Source organism: Oncorhynchus masou, chromosome 8 (genome assembly GCF_036934945.1).
Source record: "Oncorhynchus masou masou isolate Uvic2021 chromosome 8, UVic_Omas_1.1, whole genome shotgun sequence".
NCBI classification, from domain to species: domain Eukaryota; kingdom Metazoa; phylum Chordata; class Actinopteri; order Salmoniformes; family Salmonidae; genus Oncorhynchus; species Oncorhynchus masou.
Window position 1 is genome coordinate 41,649,071 of NC_088219.1, and position 15,571 is coordinate 41,664,641.

Below are 15,571 nucleotides of genomic sequence, written 5' to 3' on the forward strand. Positions count from 1 at the left end.
TTCTCTCCCTGTCTCTCTCCAGATCTCTGAGGCATCTGGGACAACCCTTTCTCTCCCTGTCCCTCTCCAGATCTCTGAGACATCTGGGACAACCCTTTCTCTCCCTGTCCCTCTCCAGATCTCTGAGGCGGTGTATAAGCAGGTGTTGTCTCAGACCCAGGCCCAATACGAGGCTCTCGTCCAGGCCTGTGAGGAAGAGACGCCCCGTCTCGACGCCGCTCTACGTACAGACATGGACCAGATTATCACCTCCAAGGAACACGTCAGCGGCAAGATCCGCGGTGAGAGGCGCGTCCTGGCACGCACACATGCACACGCTTTAAAAAAATATATATATATCCTGACACCCTCTCACCTCGTGTTGACACAGCAGCACCAACAGGAAACACTTCTTACACTGTTCACACACACAGGCTGTGATGCAGTGTGTCGACTTAATCACAGTGCGTTAGTTGTCTCGGCAGGGTAGCCTAGTGGTGGCAGGGTAGCCTAGTGCCCAGGGGCGGCAGGGTAGCCTAGTGGTTAGAGCGTTGGTCTAGTAGCCGGAAGGTTGCAAGTTCAAATCCCCGAGCTGACAAGGTACATCTGTCGTTCTGCCCCTGAACAGGCAGTTAACCCACTGTTCCTAGGCCGTCATTGAAAATAAGAATTTGTTCTTAACTGACTTGCCTAGTTAAATAAAGGTAAAATAAAAATAAATAAAAAAGTCTCAACGACGGCACTTTTTCAGTCCAAGCGTCAAGGGAATTACCTAGGAGTTTACGCTGTAAAATTAGCGATGCTGTAATGCTCCTCAACAGAGGGGCCATTGTTAGCAACGGTTTGTCATTTCTAGTGTTTGTGGTTTGTTGAGTGCAGTTAGATCAGTCATTGAATGCGTCCCCAATGGCACCTATTCCCTAAATATAGTGCACTATATTTGACAATCCCTATCTTAGTCAAAAGTAGTGTGGACTATGTAGGGAGTAAAGTGCCATTTGGGATAGAAGGGTCTTATCCCTTACTCTCATCCCTCTCGCCCCTCTCTCTCTCGCCCCAACATGTTCTCGTATGTTTTGTTTCCCATGGAGACCATGTTGAAGGACTGCATTCCTTGGATGGCACTGGAGGCCAGGGCTCACATGTCCTGTGTTTATTAGTGTGTGTATGGAATATTTTTGTCCATTACTGTTTTTATTAGGTTTTGTATTTAGTTACACTACAGTAACTGGTCACATACAGCATACAGTCCCTTCAGAAAGTAGTCATGTTATAGCCAATACAGATGGCAGCCAAGGGAGGGCACATACAGTCCCTTCAGAAAGTAGTCATGTTATAGCCAATACAGATGGCAGCCAAGGGAGGGCACATACAGGGCCTTCAGAAAGTAGTCATGTTATAGCCAATACAGATGGCAGCCAAGGGAGGGCACATACAGGGCCTTCAGAAAGTAGTCATGTTATAGCCAATACAGATGGCAGCCAAGGGAGGGCACATACAGTCCCTTCAGAAAGTAGTCATGTTATAGCCAATACAGATGGCAGCCAAGGGAGGGCACATACAGGGCCTTCAGAAAGTAGTCATGTTATAGCCAATACAGATGGCAGCCAAGGGAGGGCACATACAGGGCCTTCAGAAAGTAGTCATGTTATAGCCAATACAGATGGCAGCCAAGGGAGGGCACATACAGGGCCTTCAGAAAGTAGTCATGTTATAGCCAATACAGATGGCAGCCAAGGGAGGGCACATACAGGGACTTCAGAAAGTAGTCATGTTATAGCCAATACAGATGGCAGCCAAGGGAGGGCACATACAGTCCCTTCAGAAAGTAGTCATGTTATAGCCAATACAGATGGCAGCCAAGGGAGGGCACATACAGGGCCTTCAGAAAGTAGTCATGTTATAGCCAATACAGATGGCAGCCAAGGGAGGGCACATACAGGGCCTTCAGAAAGTAGTCATGTTATAGCCAATACAGATGGCAGCCAAGGGAGGGCACATACAGGGCCTTCAGAAAGTAGTCATGTTATAGCCAATACAGATGGCAGCCAAGGGAGGGCACATACAGGGCCTTCAGAAAGTATTCATGACCCTTGACTTATTTTGCTGTGTTACAGCCTGAATTCAAAATGGATTGAGTAGATTGTTTTTCTCACCCATCTACATATAGTACCCCATAATGACAAAGTATAAACATGTTTTTAGAACACGGTGCACATTTTATTGAAAATGAAATACAGACGTGTCTCATTTCCATAAGTATTCACCAGAGTCAATACTTTGTAGAAGCATCTTTGTCTATAAGAGCTTTTCCACACCTGGATTGTGCAACATTTGCCCATTATTCTTTTCAGTATTCTTCAAGATCTACCAAATTAGTTGTTGATTTTCAGGTCTTGCTGTAGATTTAAGTCAAAACTAACTCGGCCACTCAGGAACATTCACTGTCTTCTTGGTAAGCAACTCCAGTGTAGATTTGGCCTTGTGTTTTAGGTTATTGTCCTGCTGAAAGCTGAATTCAGCTCCCAATGTCTGGTGGAAAGCAGATTTAACCAGGTTCCTGCTTAGCTCAATTCAGTTTTCTATTTTTATCCTGAAAAACTCCCAACACCCATTTGGTGACCCACCCAGGCACTAAAACAGAACTTGGTTCTATTTGTGACACTTGACGTGCTGCAAATCCTGCCTCTCCGCAAGTCCTGCCTCAATCTCCTCATTGGTTTTTAGGAACATATACCTACGTGGGTGATGAACTGAGGTCCACACTCCAGTCCAGTTGGTAATGCACCTTAAAGCTGGTTGCCAACCTCCATATAAGTCAGAAGAAGCCTGAAGGAGAGATTACTAGAAACAAACTTTTATCTGTGGATTAATTGTCAGAGTAGAGGACTTAGTGAATTTCAGGTAAAATAACAAACCAATGTTTATATCCCAGGACAAATTAGCTAGCACCAGCTAGCTAAATTGCCTTAAATGTTTCATGCTTTTTGACCTGTCCTCAAATGAATATAGTCGGTTCAGAATTTGTTTTGATATTTCGACCTACTTGTCCTGATTGCGTCTGCTGTGTATGGACACAATCTATATACGTGCGATGGCGCACAAGCGAGAGCAGTCTGGTCTGCATGTTAGGCTTGGGCGGAATGCAGATTGCCATACTGAACACAAGGGGCGCTGTTTTCAAACCCTACTGATACTCTGTAATCCGAAGGTTAGCAATGCTGACAAGTACATGTAAAATCCCATAGAGAATGCTAACTAAATGCTAACGAGTGCATTGCAAACATTTTGTACAGTTTCTGACCTAAACCGAACGAGTAACAAAAAAATGCTACTCACGGTTTGCTGCCCGCCAAAACAAATATTACCCGGCAAGGCTTTTGATACTGAAGAGGATTCTCTGCTGTTACCAAACGACTACTTGATTTTGGAAGAACTTTACCACTTAGCAAATCAAATACAGAGCATTTAACACATTTTAGACTTAACTTAATAGTTATAAGCTATCTAGGCTGGCAAACATTTACCTAAGAAAGCGAAGGTAACTGAACTAAATGACTATCGCCCTGTTGCACTCACTTCTGTCATCATGAAGTGCTTTGAGAGGTTAGTTAAGGGTCATATCACCACCTTACCTGACACCCTAGACCCACTTCACTATTGGGGTGGTATGCAAATTGATGCAATCGCACTGTACACTGCCCTATCCCGTCTGGACAAGAGGAATACCTATGTATGCTGTTCAGTAGGCTCCCAGGTGGCGCAGCGGCCTAAGGCATTGCATCTCTAGAGGCATCACTGCAGACACCCTGGTTTGAATCCAGGCTGTATCACAACCGGCCATAATAGCGAGTCGGCGCACAATTGGTCCAGGATTGGCTGGTGTATGCCGTCATTGTAAATAAGAATTTGTCCTAAACTGACTTGTCTAGTTAAATAAAGTATCCTCCAAGCTCATCATTAAGCTCAGGGCCCTAGTTCTGAATCCCGCCATGTGCAACTGGGTCCTGGACTTCCTGACGGGCTGCCCCCAGGTGGTGAAGGTAGCCAACAAAACCTCTACTATGCTGATTCTCAACACAGGGGCCCCACAAGGGTGCGTGCTCAGCGCCCTCCTGCAATCCTTGTTCACCCATGACTGCGTGGCCAAGCACACCTCCAACTCATTCATCAAGTTTGCAGAAGACACAACAGCCTACAAGGAGGAGGTGAAGTGGTGCAGGAAAATAACGTCAACAAAAATAAGTGATTGTGGACTTCAGGAGACACATGAATAAATTTGGCTTGGCCCACCGAAGACCAACTTTTACAGATGCGCACCATCCTGTCGGGCTGTATCACCACCTGGTACGGCAACTGTATCGTCCACAACCACAGGGCTCTCCAAAGTGTGGTGCGGTCTGCCCAACGCATCACCGGGAGCACACTGCCTTCCCTCCAGGACATCTACAGCACCTGGTGTCACAGGAAGGCCAAGAAGATCATCAAGGACATCAACTACCCGAGCCACGGCCTGTTCACCTCTCTATCATCCCGGAGGTGAGGTTAGTACAGGTGCATCAAAGCTGGGACAGAGAGACTGAAAAACAGCTTTCATCTCAAGGCCATTAGACTGTTAAATAGCCATCATGAGCCGGCCTCCACCCAGTACCCTGTCCTGAACTTAGTCACTGTCACTAGCCGGCTACCACCCGCTTACTTAACCCTGCACCTTAGAGGCTGATGCCCGATGCATATAGTCATGGAACACTGGTCACTTTAATAATGTTTCCGGCAGGGTAGCCTAGTGGTTAGAGCGTTGGACTAGTAACCGAAAGGTTGCAAGTTTGAATCCCCGAGCTGACGAGGTACAAATCTGTCGTTCTGCCCCTGAACAAGGCAGTTAACCCACTGTTCCTAGGCTGTCATTGAAAATAAGAATTTGTTCTTAACTGACTTGCCTAGTAAAATAAAAGTAAAATTAAAAAAAATGTAATTAAATACTGTTTTCCCATTTAATATGTATATACTGTATTCTAGTCAAGGCCATCCTACTTAACTATTGCTGTCCATATACTATCTTACACATTATTCAGATATACTACATATTCTATCCACTTACTGTCCACAATGTCTATACATCCCATCGCGTGCGTTTCTCTATACATGCAGTACCAAACAAAAGTTTGGACACCTACTCATTCAAGGGTTTTTCTTTTGTTTTTACTATTTTCTACATTGTAGAATAATAGTGAAGACATCACAACTATGAAATAACACATATGGAATCATGTAGTAACCAAAAAAAAGTGTTAAACAAATCAAAATATATTTTAGATTCTTCAAAGGAGCCAGCCTTTGCCTTGACAGCTTTGCACACTCTTGGCATTCTCTCAACCAGCTTCATGAGGTAGTCACCTGGAATGCATTTCAATTAACATGTGTGCCATCTTACAAGTGAATTTGTGGAATTTCTACAATGTAAAAAATTAAGAATGAGTAGGTGTTCTAGAACTTTAGACCGGTAGTGTATATACTGAACAAAAATATAAATGTGGTGATTACAGTCCATATAAGGACATCAGGCAATAGAAATAATTTAATTCGGCCCTAATCTATGGATTTCACATGACAGGGTAGGGGTGCAGCCGTGGGTGGGCCTACGAGGGCTAGTTTTACACCGAAAAAGGGCTTTATTACAGACTTAAATACCCCTGAGCTGGCACATGGTGCTGCGCAACAGTGAGCGACTCACAAGGCTCCGGTCTCTTGTCATTGTGTGCTTGTAAACAAACACCACGTGACATGTGACTACATACAGTAAGCTTGATAATAATTTGACAGGTGAAATTGAGAATGCCATTTTCTTTATTTCCAAAGATATTGCACAAGTTGACTGCAGGTATTTACTTAAAGTAGCTACAAATATTCAAAAGTATTCAACTTCAAAGACTGCATGTCTTGGAATAACTTTTCTGCACAGGCTTCCTTTTCATTCTGTCATTTAGGTTAGTATTGTGGAGTAACTACTATGTTGTTAATCCATACTCGGGTTTCTAAAGCCATTAAACTTTGTAACTGGTTTAAATTCACCAACTGAGTTAGGAAGGGCGCCTGTATCTTTGTAGTGACTGGATGTATTGATACACCATCCAAAGTATATTTAATAACTTCACCATGATCAAAGGGATATTCAATGTCTGCTTTTTATTTTTTTTACCAATAGGTGCCTTTTCTATTTTAGGCATTGGAAAATCTCCCTGGTCTTTGCGGTTAAATCTGTTTGAAATTCACTGCTTGACTGAGGGACCTTACAATTTTCTGTATGTGTGGGGTACAGAGATGAGGTAGTCATTCACAGATCATGGTAAACACTTTGTGCCTGCTGTCTCGACCTCTGAGTGCTCGGCTCTGAAAAGCCAACTGACATTTACTCCTGAGGTGCTGACCTGTTGCACCCTCTATAACCACTGTAATTATTATTTGACCCTGATGGTCATCTATGAACATTTGAACGTCAATCTGGCGTTAATGGCCATGTTCTCTTATCTCCACCCCTCAGAGCCTGGTTCCTCTAGGTTTCTTCCTAGGTTCTGGCCTTTCTAGGGAGTTTTTCCTAGCCACTGTGCTTCTACATCTGCAAAACTCTTTGGGGTTTTAGGCTGGGTTTGTGTATAATCACTTTGTGACATATGCTGATGTAAAAAAAATAGTTTTATAAATGCATGTGATTGGTTGACTGATGTAGTTCTTACCAGAGGTGTGGAAATGCTTACCTACGTTTGGCATAGCAGTCTGTCTGTTCTACCTACACTTTGTCATGGTTGCCTCCTGTGCCAGAACAGTTGATCGGGATCTGATGACAATACTCACATGTTTTGTGTGGAAATGACTGACCACTGTTCATGACTTTGTTAGTTGGACATTTAGGCCTACAGTAGCAGCCAGGTTAGTAGTACTTTATATCATGGCTGCATTATCTCTCCATTTCAGTCACAGGTTTGACGGCTAATGATATTTTGGTGACTTTTCTCTAGATTTTTCAGTCAGATGTCTCTGGGTAATGCTTGGTATTACTGTGGTCATGAAGTGTGGGTTTTTACTGTCTACTGACCATGGGGACTAACCGTACTCCTTATTGTGCCCCCCCGTAGGTTTGGTGTTGCCCAGGGCAGAGCAGCTCCTTCGGCGCAGCGTCCAGCCCTACGTCAGCTCCATCCTGGAAGCCTTGATGGAGCCCACCAGCAGAGGCTTCTCCGAGGTCCGAGACGTCTTCTTCAGAGAGCTGGTGGAGGTCAGCAAGAACACGCTCAACGGAGGGGGCAAGGACAAACTGGGGGAGGTGAGTGGACCACCGGAGGACTTGAAGACACAAGTTGGAGTTCACGCCTACTGCCCTTGGTGACCTCTGTGACTGTTCTATAAAATGTACTGAGGATCTGTTGAAGTGCTCGGTGTTGTCATGTCCTCAACTCATCTGTCCATCTCTTTCCCCCCTCTCTCTCCCTTTTTCTCACTCTCCCAACTCTCTCTCGCCTTTCTCCCCCTCCCCTCTCTCAGCACATGGAGAAGATCTCTATGCTGGCGTTCCACCCGGTGAAGATGCAGAGCTGCTATGAGAAGGTGGAGCAGCTGAGTCTGGAAGGGCTGCAGCAGAGATTTGATGTGTCCAGCCCCTCTGTGTTCGTCCAGAGGGCTCAGATCCTCATGAGAGAGGTGAGATCTTAACCCACAAATCCCACTACCTGGTGGGTATGAAGCTGCCACACGAGACTACCAACACTGTAGTTATTGTTCTTACTGCACTTTGTGACAGATTGTAGGGGTACCATCTGGTGGCGAGAGAGGGTGTTTCATTGAACGCCATAGGAACGAATGAGCTACGTGAGATCGTTGACGATCTGTCTTTTCCCCCAGTGTATCACTAATGTCCTCTCTCCTCTGTCTAAAAGCAAATGGACAATGCTGTGTACACGTTCGAACAGCTGCTGCACCAGAGTCTGGAGGAAAAGGACCAGAGAGGAGAGAACCTGTGTAAGACCATCCAATGCTGCCAGGACAGAGTGCTGAAGGTTAGTTAGACAGAGGGGGGATAAGGATGAAGGTGAATGACTGATTTGATTGAAGGATTAAGAATAGATTGGCCATTAATACAGTTGCAAAAGGTGTTCCTAAAGTTCTGATTTCCTGCTTATTCCCTCCTGATTCCGGGAAAATTCCAATCAGTAGACCGGAAACACTGGGAATTTTTGGCAACCCTTGCCATCAAAGAGTCTAATGTCTTCTGTCTGCGTCCCTCTGTCTGTCCCTGTCAGAAATATGACTATGACAGTAGCACGGTGCGTAAGAAGTTCTTCAGAGAGGCCCTGCTACAGATCATCATCCCCTACATGCTGAAGCAGCTGGCTCCCTCCTGCCATCCGGTGAGGCTCACTGGTTTGAAGTCTCTTTTTCCAGCTATCCTAGTCTCCTAAAACACAGATACCCCTCGCTCCCCAGCCACCCCTTTACTCTATGGTTCCGTCTCGAACCCTGTAATCTATTTAGGCTCTGGTCAAAAGTAGTGCACTATATAAGGGACTGGGGTGCCACTTGGGACGTTACCGATGTCTGTAACATCTCTCCTCCCTCTCAGGACCTCTCTCCCTTCCAGGAGCTGATCTTTGAGGACTTCTCCCGGTTCCTCCTGGTGGAGAACATGTTTGAGGAGGTGGTGCTGCAGTCTGTCACCAAGGACATCATGATGGGTGAGTGGTGGACACTGGACACGCATTGAAGACACTGGCCCGGCAAAGGCTAGACCATTCATAAAGCATCTCCGGGTAGGACTGCTAATCTAGGATCATTTTTTTTTTTTTTTTTTTTTTAGAGCACACTTATGATTATGTAGACAGGGAGGACCTGATCCTAGATCAGCAGATTCAGCAGTGCTAATCTGAGGCGATTTGTGAATTTGGCGCTGACGTAAATCTCTGTGTGCCTACAGCTGTGAAAGAGGCGGCAGTCCAGAAGAGACACAACCTGTACAGAGACAGCATGATCCTGACCAACAGCGACCCCGACCTCCACCTGCTGGGGGAGAGCCCCACGGTGGACTGGTCCGCCCAGTTCGGGGACGGGGGTGAGGAGTCTGACGAGTCCCCAGAAGGATGTGGCCGGGCCAAATGGCGGCGCAGGCAAGTGGTCTCCATGATCAAGCTGGACGGGATGGGCCCGCTGCCCTACGAGTCGTGCTTGGAGGTGCCGGGGGTGGATTTCATCCCCGAGGAGGGGGAGATGGAGGGGGGTGGATTTCTTCCCCGAGGAGGAGGAGGAGGGAGCGACCCCCATGGAACCAGAGCCAAATTCCCCAGACAACGTGCAGGAGATCCGTTACCTCATCAATCCGGTGGTGGAGATGGTTGTCCCGGCCTCAGAGGAGGACTTGGCTGTTCTCACCAATGGGACAGAGCCGGGGACGCTGACGCTAGAGGGCGAAGAGGAGGAGGTGACGCTCATCACCACCGTGGTGGAGGAGGTGCACAGGAAGTCACTGCAGTGGAAAAGTGCCCCACAGGAAGTGAGCAAGCAGCTGAAAGAAAGAGGTCCAGACCAGAAAGCTGAGGGGGAGCTTCAGGAAAAAGGGGAGGCAGCTATTGAGGGAGAAGATGAGGCTATCGAGAATGCCATACAGGAAATAGAGATGGCGGTACAGGAAGAGGACGAAGACAGGATAACGGAGTGTGCCGTAGACTCTGACGCTGAGCTGGCCCCACCATTGGCTGACTCCAGCCCCCGGCAGCACGATGACAGCGGCTTCCAGTCACTGACCAATGAGGCCTTGGATGAGGGCGAAGCTCAGCCAATGAAGGATGTTGTGAAAACAGAGGACTCTCTAACCGATCCAGGTGAGGTTGAAGTGATTGTGGAACAGGGAAACGCTGCACTTCACGACAACTCTGAGACCAGGGAGGACTCTGAAACTGACATTTTATATGACATTTGAATGGGAAGACGAGGGAGAAAATGTCATTTTTTTTAAACTCATTTTCATAATCTCCAGCACAATACCAGTGTCAACATACCTGATGATATCACCAAAAGTGATGTGGGGAGCAAGAAAATACCTTCCCTTGGGCTAGAAACTTATTGGAGGTTTTGAAAATCCTTTTTCTGACTTTGAATCTTACCCTGTGGTGTCACAGATCATAGCAAGGCAGCGTTTTCACATGTAGACACTGGTATGGTTCTGGAGATGACGAATATGAGTTGGATAAGTTACTTTACACTACAGATGCCCGTGCGTAAGGGCCTTCAGGATATGTTTATAGAGACGCATGGCAGGGTAGACGTGGAACACTTTATGGTGCATGGGAACACACTCACTGGTCATTGCATGACCTCTTACTGAGCACTAGGAGGCACTGTAAGCTGGCTTTTGACACAAACAGCTCTGTTTTACCTCTGTCATGCCATCTTACTGTAATGGGCATTGTCGAAAACATATCATTATAGAGATTCAGCTATCGTTGCATTCAGGGCCTGGGAGCTCTGCTTTTTAACATCTTTTAACAATGACTTGGCACACTAGTGTATAAAGTCATCCAGAGTGATTTTGTCTTGAAATAAGTTTAAGCCTCGTTTTTGAACCATTTATTTTTAAATTTTCACAAGCAGCCTTCTGGTATCTTTTCACAGTGCATGACGAGGCACTTGCTTACTTCCTACTTTTCTGTCTGTTCCAGTTGACTAACACAGCCACTAGTGTTATCATAGATGCTCGAGGTCCTGCGTCAGCCATGAGCACGTTTAGTTATTACTAAAGGGACTTGCTCTGCTGATATCTTGTCTTGACTGTGACGCATCAGAATCTCTCGCTTGCATGTGGGAATGTGTTGTGTTGACAGCACGCTATGTACCTTGTCATGAAGAGGCCTCTGTCAGTCTAAATCAAATGAAAAATGAAGTTGGCTTTGAGTGCAGATCCGTCACACCTTACTCTTTGTCCACAGACTCCTCCGGCCACACCAAGGGAATAAACCAAGTCTATATTTGTTTATTTTACCCACTCTTCAAAATGAGGGATTTTCGATTTATGATGATTTTCTATCCATGCTATGTTTATGGCCACTGTATATATTTGTTCTTAACCAGGCTGAGTTTGTAGTCTTGGGGAAAATAGGTCCATGTATCTCCGTGACCTAAAAGGATAGTTCACTCAGCCTTTAAGACAGAGTCCTTCTGTTTCCTTCCTCTATTTATGACAAATACTCTGTATGGTGCCCAATGTGTTATCCTCTGCTATAGTCTTAATTTTGTGTAAAGCCCTACGCAAGAGCTTTTTTATTGATTTGTATGACAGACTATACTAATGGATGAATAAATATATTGTTTTCTATTTCTCATCTATCTCGACTAAAATGGTAAACTGTTTAACCCAATTAAGTACTTTAAAAAATCTAATTAAATATGTTAACAAAAGGTTAGTGGTATTTGTTTTATTACTAGCAGTAAAATACAACCAGTAGTAAGCACATGTTCATATAAAGTCCATTGAAAAGCTCAGATTAAAAGCAGGCCATGATCTACTTTCGGTTTACTGTAGATCAATAGGATTTGAAGAAAAGCTTTGCGTTCATCCATGATTAGGTCACCGTATAATTCAACAGGAAATATGCCTCTGAAATGTATTTAGGATATCAAAAGGCACTAAAAGGTTGGAGTATACTGTCTCTCTCACAACTGATTAACGAGAGCCACATATTCAGTTCTCTATGTACTTAAGAGCAATTTAAACACTTACCCAATGAGCCTGACAGGGTTACAACACTCAATCACATGCTTCTGTGCTGTCAGTGGCAATTCCAGAAAATGTCTTGTGACTAAGTGCTGACGAAATGCATCATCTCAGTTCCCTCTGCAAGTAAGCCTGACCTTGGAGTTAGATGCTAGAATGAGGCCACAGGTTGAACTCGAGCTCTTCTCAAACACATGTCAGTGGATATGGATAGTACGGTAGGTCATACAGGGTAACGCACACAAATAAGCATTAACTTCCTGAGTCTTAAATGTACCATGGGTGCTCGATCACTCCCCTACCATGCTGTACTGTCACACTATGGAAGCCTCCATCTTGCTTTTTACCTCACACCTCTGCTTTAAGATAAGTAGGGGAGAACCACCTTTCACTTCAGGTAACTTGAAGTGACAGTCACGGGGAGATCTATCGCACATGGAGTGTGCAACAGGGCCAGTGTGAAAAACACCATGAGGTGCTGTGATATGTTTGTCAGAGCACATCTTTGTCCAACAGGATAACTAGTGCCTATAGATCTATAGTCCAGGAAAAGGATTATTCTCGTTCTGTTGATTCCACTGTTTTGATCAGATTTGACCCAGTAGCGGGAACCCTATGAAGTATCCCAGGACGGAGCCCAAGATGACCCCCAGGAAGATCCAGGTGTTGTAGGACATGACGCACAACATCAGCATGTAGCCAAGGGTTACCTGCAGGATGTGCAGGGCTGTCTGGATCCCACGGAGAAGCCATCTGGGTGAAATGAGACAGGGAGAACAGTTATTGCAGTAGTCTCCCTGGGGTAATTATATACAGGTGCACATTTCAGGTTCTCGTGTCTAATGACCTGCTCGGCTTTCTTATAATTGATCGGTCATTCACGTCGGCCTGTGAAACCAGGTGCTTGCACTCTCTGGCCAATTTGGGGATCTGGTAGATGAAGGCCAGCGTCCCTGGAACATGGTAATCACAGACTACATGGGCAGGGCTGCTCCTGTGTGAATCCTACCTGTTCGTGGGGGAGAGAGTGGGGGCAGTCTGTTCCATGGGGGCCAGAGAGGACACCGACAGGCTACTGGCTAATGCAGTGCTGCTTCCCCGGCAGTCTGAGGAGTGGAAGGTAGAGGGGCGCTTCCCCAGCCAGACCCTCCACACCTTCAGCAGCTCGTAGAACATGGTCAACAGGAGGACCACGAACACCGACAGCACCATCCCTGCAAACACATTGGCCACAGAGCTTATTGCGGTTGACAACAATGATGGTCATCAACAGTGGCCCCAAAAGTGTCTGCTATATTTCTAGTACTGTAGAGTCAACAGCAGTTACTTAATATGAGTGTAAGAAACCAGTGCATGCGTCACTAGATGCCCTATTGGAACATAAGCAACATGCCCTATAAGCAACAAGTGCTAATTTGCTACCTGAAACACTATGCAGAATGGTGGGGCTGATCTGTACTTGGAAAAAATGTCAACCAGACAAACAGGTTCAAAGATTCTCCTGAGGGCACAGGTCTGTCAGTGTTGGCCTACCTGCAGGTCCTTGCACATCCCAGAAGTGAAACAGCAGCGTCACGCTGCTCCCTGTCTCAAAGGTCATCTGGATGAGAAAAGAGCAATTGAACAACAAGTAAACAGCAGAAACAGCAAGGAAGCGGACCAGGTTTGGGACCTGTGCAGGAAATCCTGGTTACATGGACATCCATGTCTGTGAAATCTAAAGCTTGGTCAGGTAGATACTGACGTGTTCTCTCTGTCTGACAGGACAGTGCTTTGTTGCCGTCGATCCAAACTCTGCCAGACGGGCTCCTGTTAATGTGACCAATTGGTCTGTATCGTTTATCTAAAAATATCATGTAAATATGTAAACTACGATTGTTTCATATTTGCATATGTTGCTTAGACCTTACTTTGCATCTTTTGATGTTTTTGTGTTGTGCCTGCCATTGCTGGAGACACAACATGCTCTTGAATTCAGGGTGGGTTTCATTGACTGAATAATATAAAACAGATATTCAAGTACAATATAAAAACAACATATTTCCACCTGACTATCCTACCCATCCTTGAATTTGGCGACGTCATTTACAAAATAGCTTCCAACACATTCGTCGCCAAATCCACTGGCTCCAGGTCATCTATAAGTCTCTGCTAGGTAAAGATCTGCCTAATCTCAGCTCACTGGTCGTCATAGCCACACCCACCCGTAGCATGCACTCTAGCAGGCATATAATACTTATTTTCCACCATAATTTGCAAATAAATATTAAAAATCCTACAATGTGATTTTCTGGAGAAAAAAAATTCCCCTCATTTTGTCTGTCATAGGTACACTTCAACTATGATGAATTACAGGCCTCATTTTTTTAAGTGGGAGAACTTGCACAATTGGTGGCTGACAATACTTTTTTTGCCCCACTATATATAAGTACTCAATATTTTTCCTTTTCCTCTCCCAACCACCCACACAAATTCCAGTAAGTATTCATTTTCACTTAAAGGTTACAAAATAGCACAATAGTATGGACTTACAGGCTACAGAATAACATAAGTATAAAAATATGTATACTTAATTTCACCTGATAAGAGGCAGCAACAGCCAGATACTCGGTAGGTTATGGGTTGGCTAACCCCTTCAATCATATATTTGCACATCTCCTATAAACTTAAGTCCAGGACTCGCAGAAACTCGTCAAGTTTTCCCTGGAGGACATACTGTAAGTTTGTTTCCTCTGGAAAGACTATCACAACAGGTTTTGCATTCCAAGACAAAGGGGCTCTCTGGTCTTCCAAAACCAATAGTCCAAATAGTTCGTGGCAATTAAAGACAATGACCACCATTCTTAGAGCACAGATTCTGCTTGTACTGACAAACAATAGCAGTACTATGGAAAGACAGCCATGCTGTCGCATATGAGCTTATCAGCCAATTTGATTGTCAAGAGAGCCTACTGTGTCCTAAACTGGATGCAGTGTCTCAAGGCCAGTGAAGGAAAACGAGCTCAGTGAGAGAGGTGCATGCATACACTTTTATCTTCATGAAATTCTCAGCAGGAGCCTTTGCCTGTTTATTTTACATTTATTTAAAGGTTTAAAAAATATATGGTATAGTATCAAGAGCGCCAGCAGCACTCACATTACAGTAGCCTACAACATGTTCGTTCGTTCGCTCTCTCATGCAAAACATTCCATTTTTTATTTAACCAGACAAGTCAGTTAATTAAGAACATTCTTATTTTCAATGACGGCCTAGGAACAGTGGGTTAACTGCCTGTTCAGGGGCAGAACGACAGATGTCAGCTCGGGGGTTTGAACTTGCAGCCCTTCTGTTACTAGTCCAACACTCTAACCACTAGGCTACCCTGCCGCCCCGTACGTAATGCTCTGCGAAAGTATTACCTACATATGATTGTGTTATATCACCAAAAAAAACAAATGCAACACAACGCGAAGAAACTACTTACAGACATGATTGATCAACTTGAGCAGACAAATAAGAATTTTCTTTTTTTGGGGGGGGGGTTGTTCCTCAGGCCCTTTGACTCCCCATCACCGACGAGAGCGAACGAGAGACGTTGTTTTGACGGGATTTAGTTGCATTCCACTTCTTCTCCTTTCTGACCGCAGGGCAGCAGGCTACCAGGCTTCTGCCCAGCACAGTTTGACAATGATGAAGCCGCGGCACCACATGACGTTTTAAAATGTCGCAAGGGTAGATGGTAGATGTAGTCTTGTGCATATCATTAATTTGCAAGGCAGATAGACGCAATGTATAGAAGTGAGATTCCTAGATGTGTAGTATCGGTGGAAAACGTTGTGTGTGTAAACTGTAGGGGT

The 15,571-nt window shown here is 45.1% G+C and overlaps 2 protein-coding genes across 2 annotated transcripts in view; one reads left to right on the plus strand and one right to left on the minus strand.

Annotated features, from left to right (window-relative positions):
- The window catches only part of niban2a (niban apoptosis regulator 2a), a 57,706-nt gene extending 46,366 nt beyond the window's left edge, over positions 1-11,340 (plus strand). The window contains 8 exon segments of the mRNA XM_064972468.1: positions 119-281; positions 7,113-7,300; positions 7,519-7,674; positions 7,911-8,030; positions 8,274-8,381; positions 8,594-8,705; positions 8,945-9,239; positions 9,241-11,340. Of these exon segments, the coding sequence (XP_064828540.1) occupies positions 119-281; positions 7,113-7,300; positions 7,519-7,674; positions 7,911-8,030; positions 8,274-8,381; positions 8,594-8,705; positions 8,945-9,239; positions 9,241-9,943 (1,845 nt within the window). The 3' untranslated portion in view covers positions 9,944-11,340.
- An 80-nt stretch (positions 11,341-11,420) lies between these two features.
- slc31a2 (solute carrier family 31 member 2) lies at positions 11,421-15,409 on the minus strand. Its single transcript, XM_064972467.1, has 4 exons — positions 15,199-15,409; positions 13,268-13,334; positions 12,744-12,948; positions 11,421-12,487 (listed from the first exon to the last, which is right to left on the minus strand). The coding sequence occupies exons 1-4, from the start codon at positions 15,202-15,204 to the stop codon at positions 12,322-12,324; spliced, it is 444 nt and encodes a 147-aa protein (XP_064828539.1). The 5' UTR covers positions 15,205-15,409; the 3' UTR covers positions 11,421-12,321.
- Between the last annotated feature and the right edge of the window lie 162 nt (positions 15,410-15,571).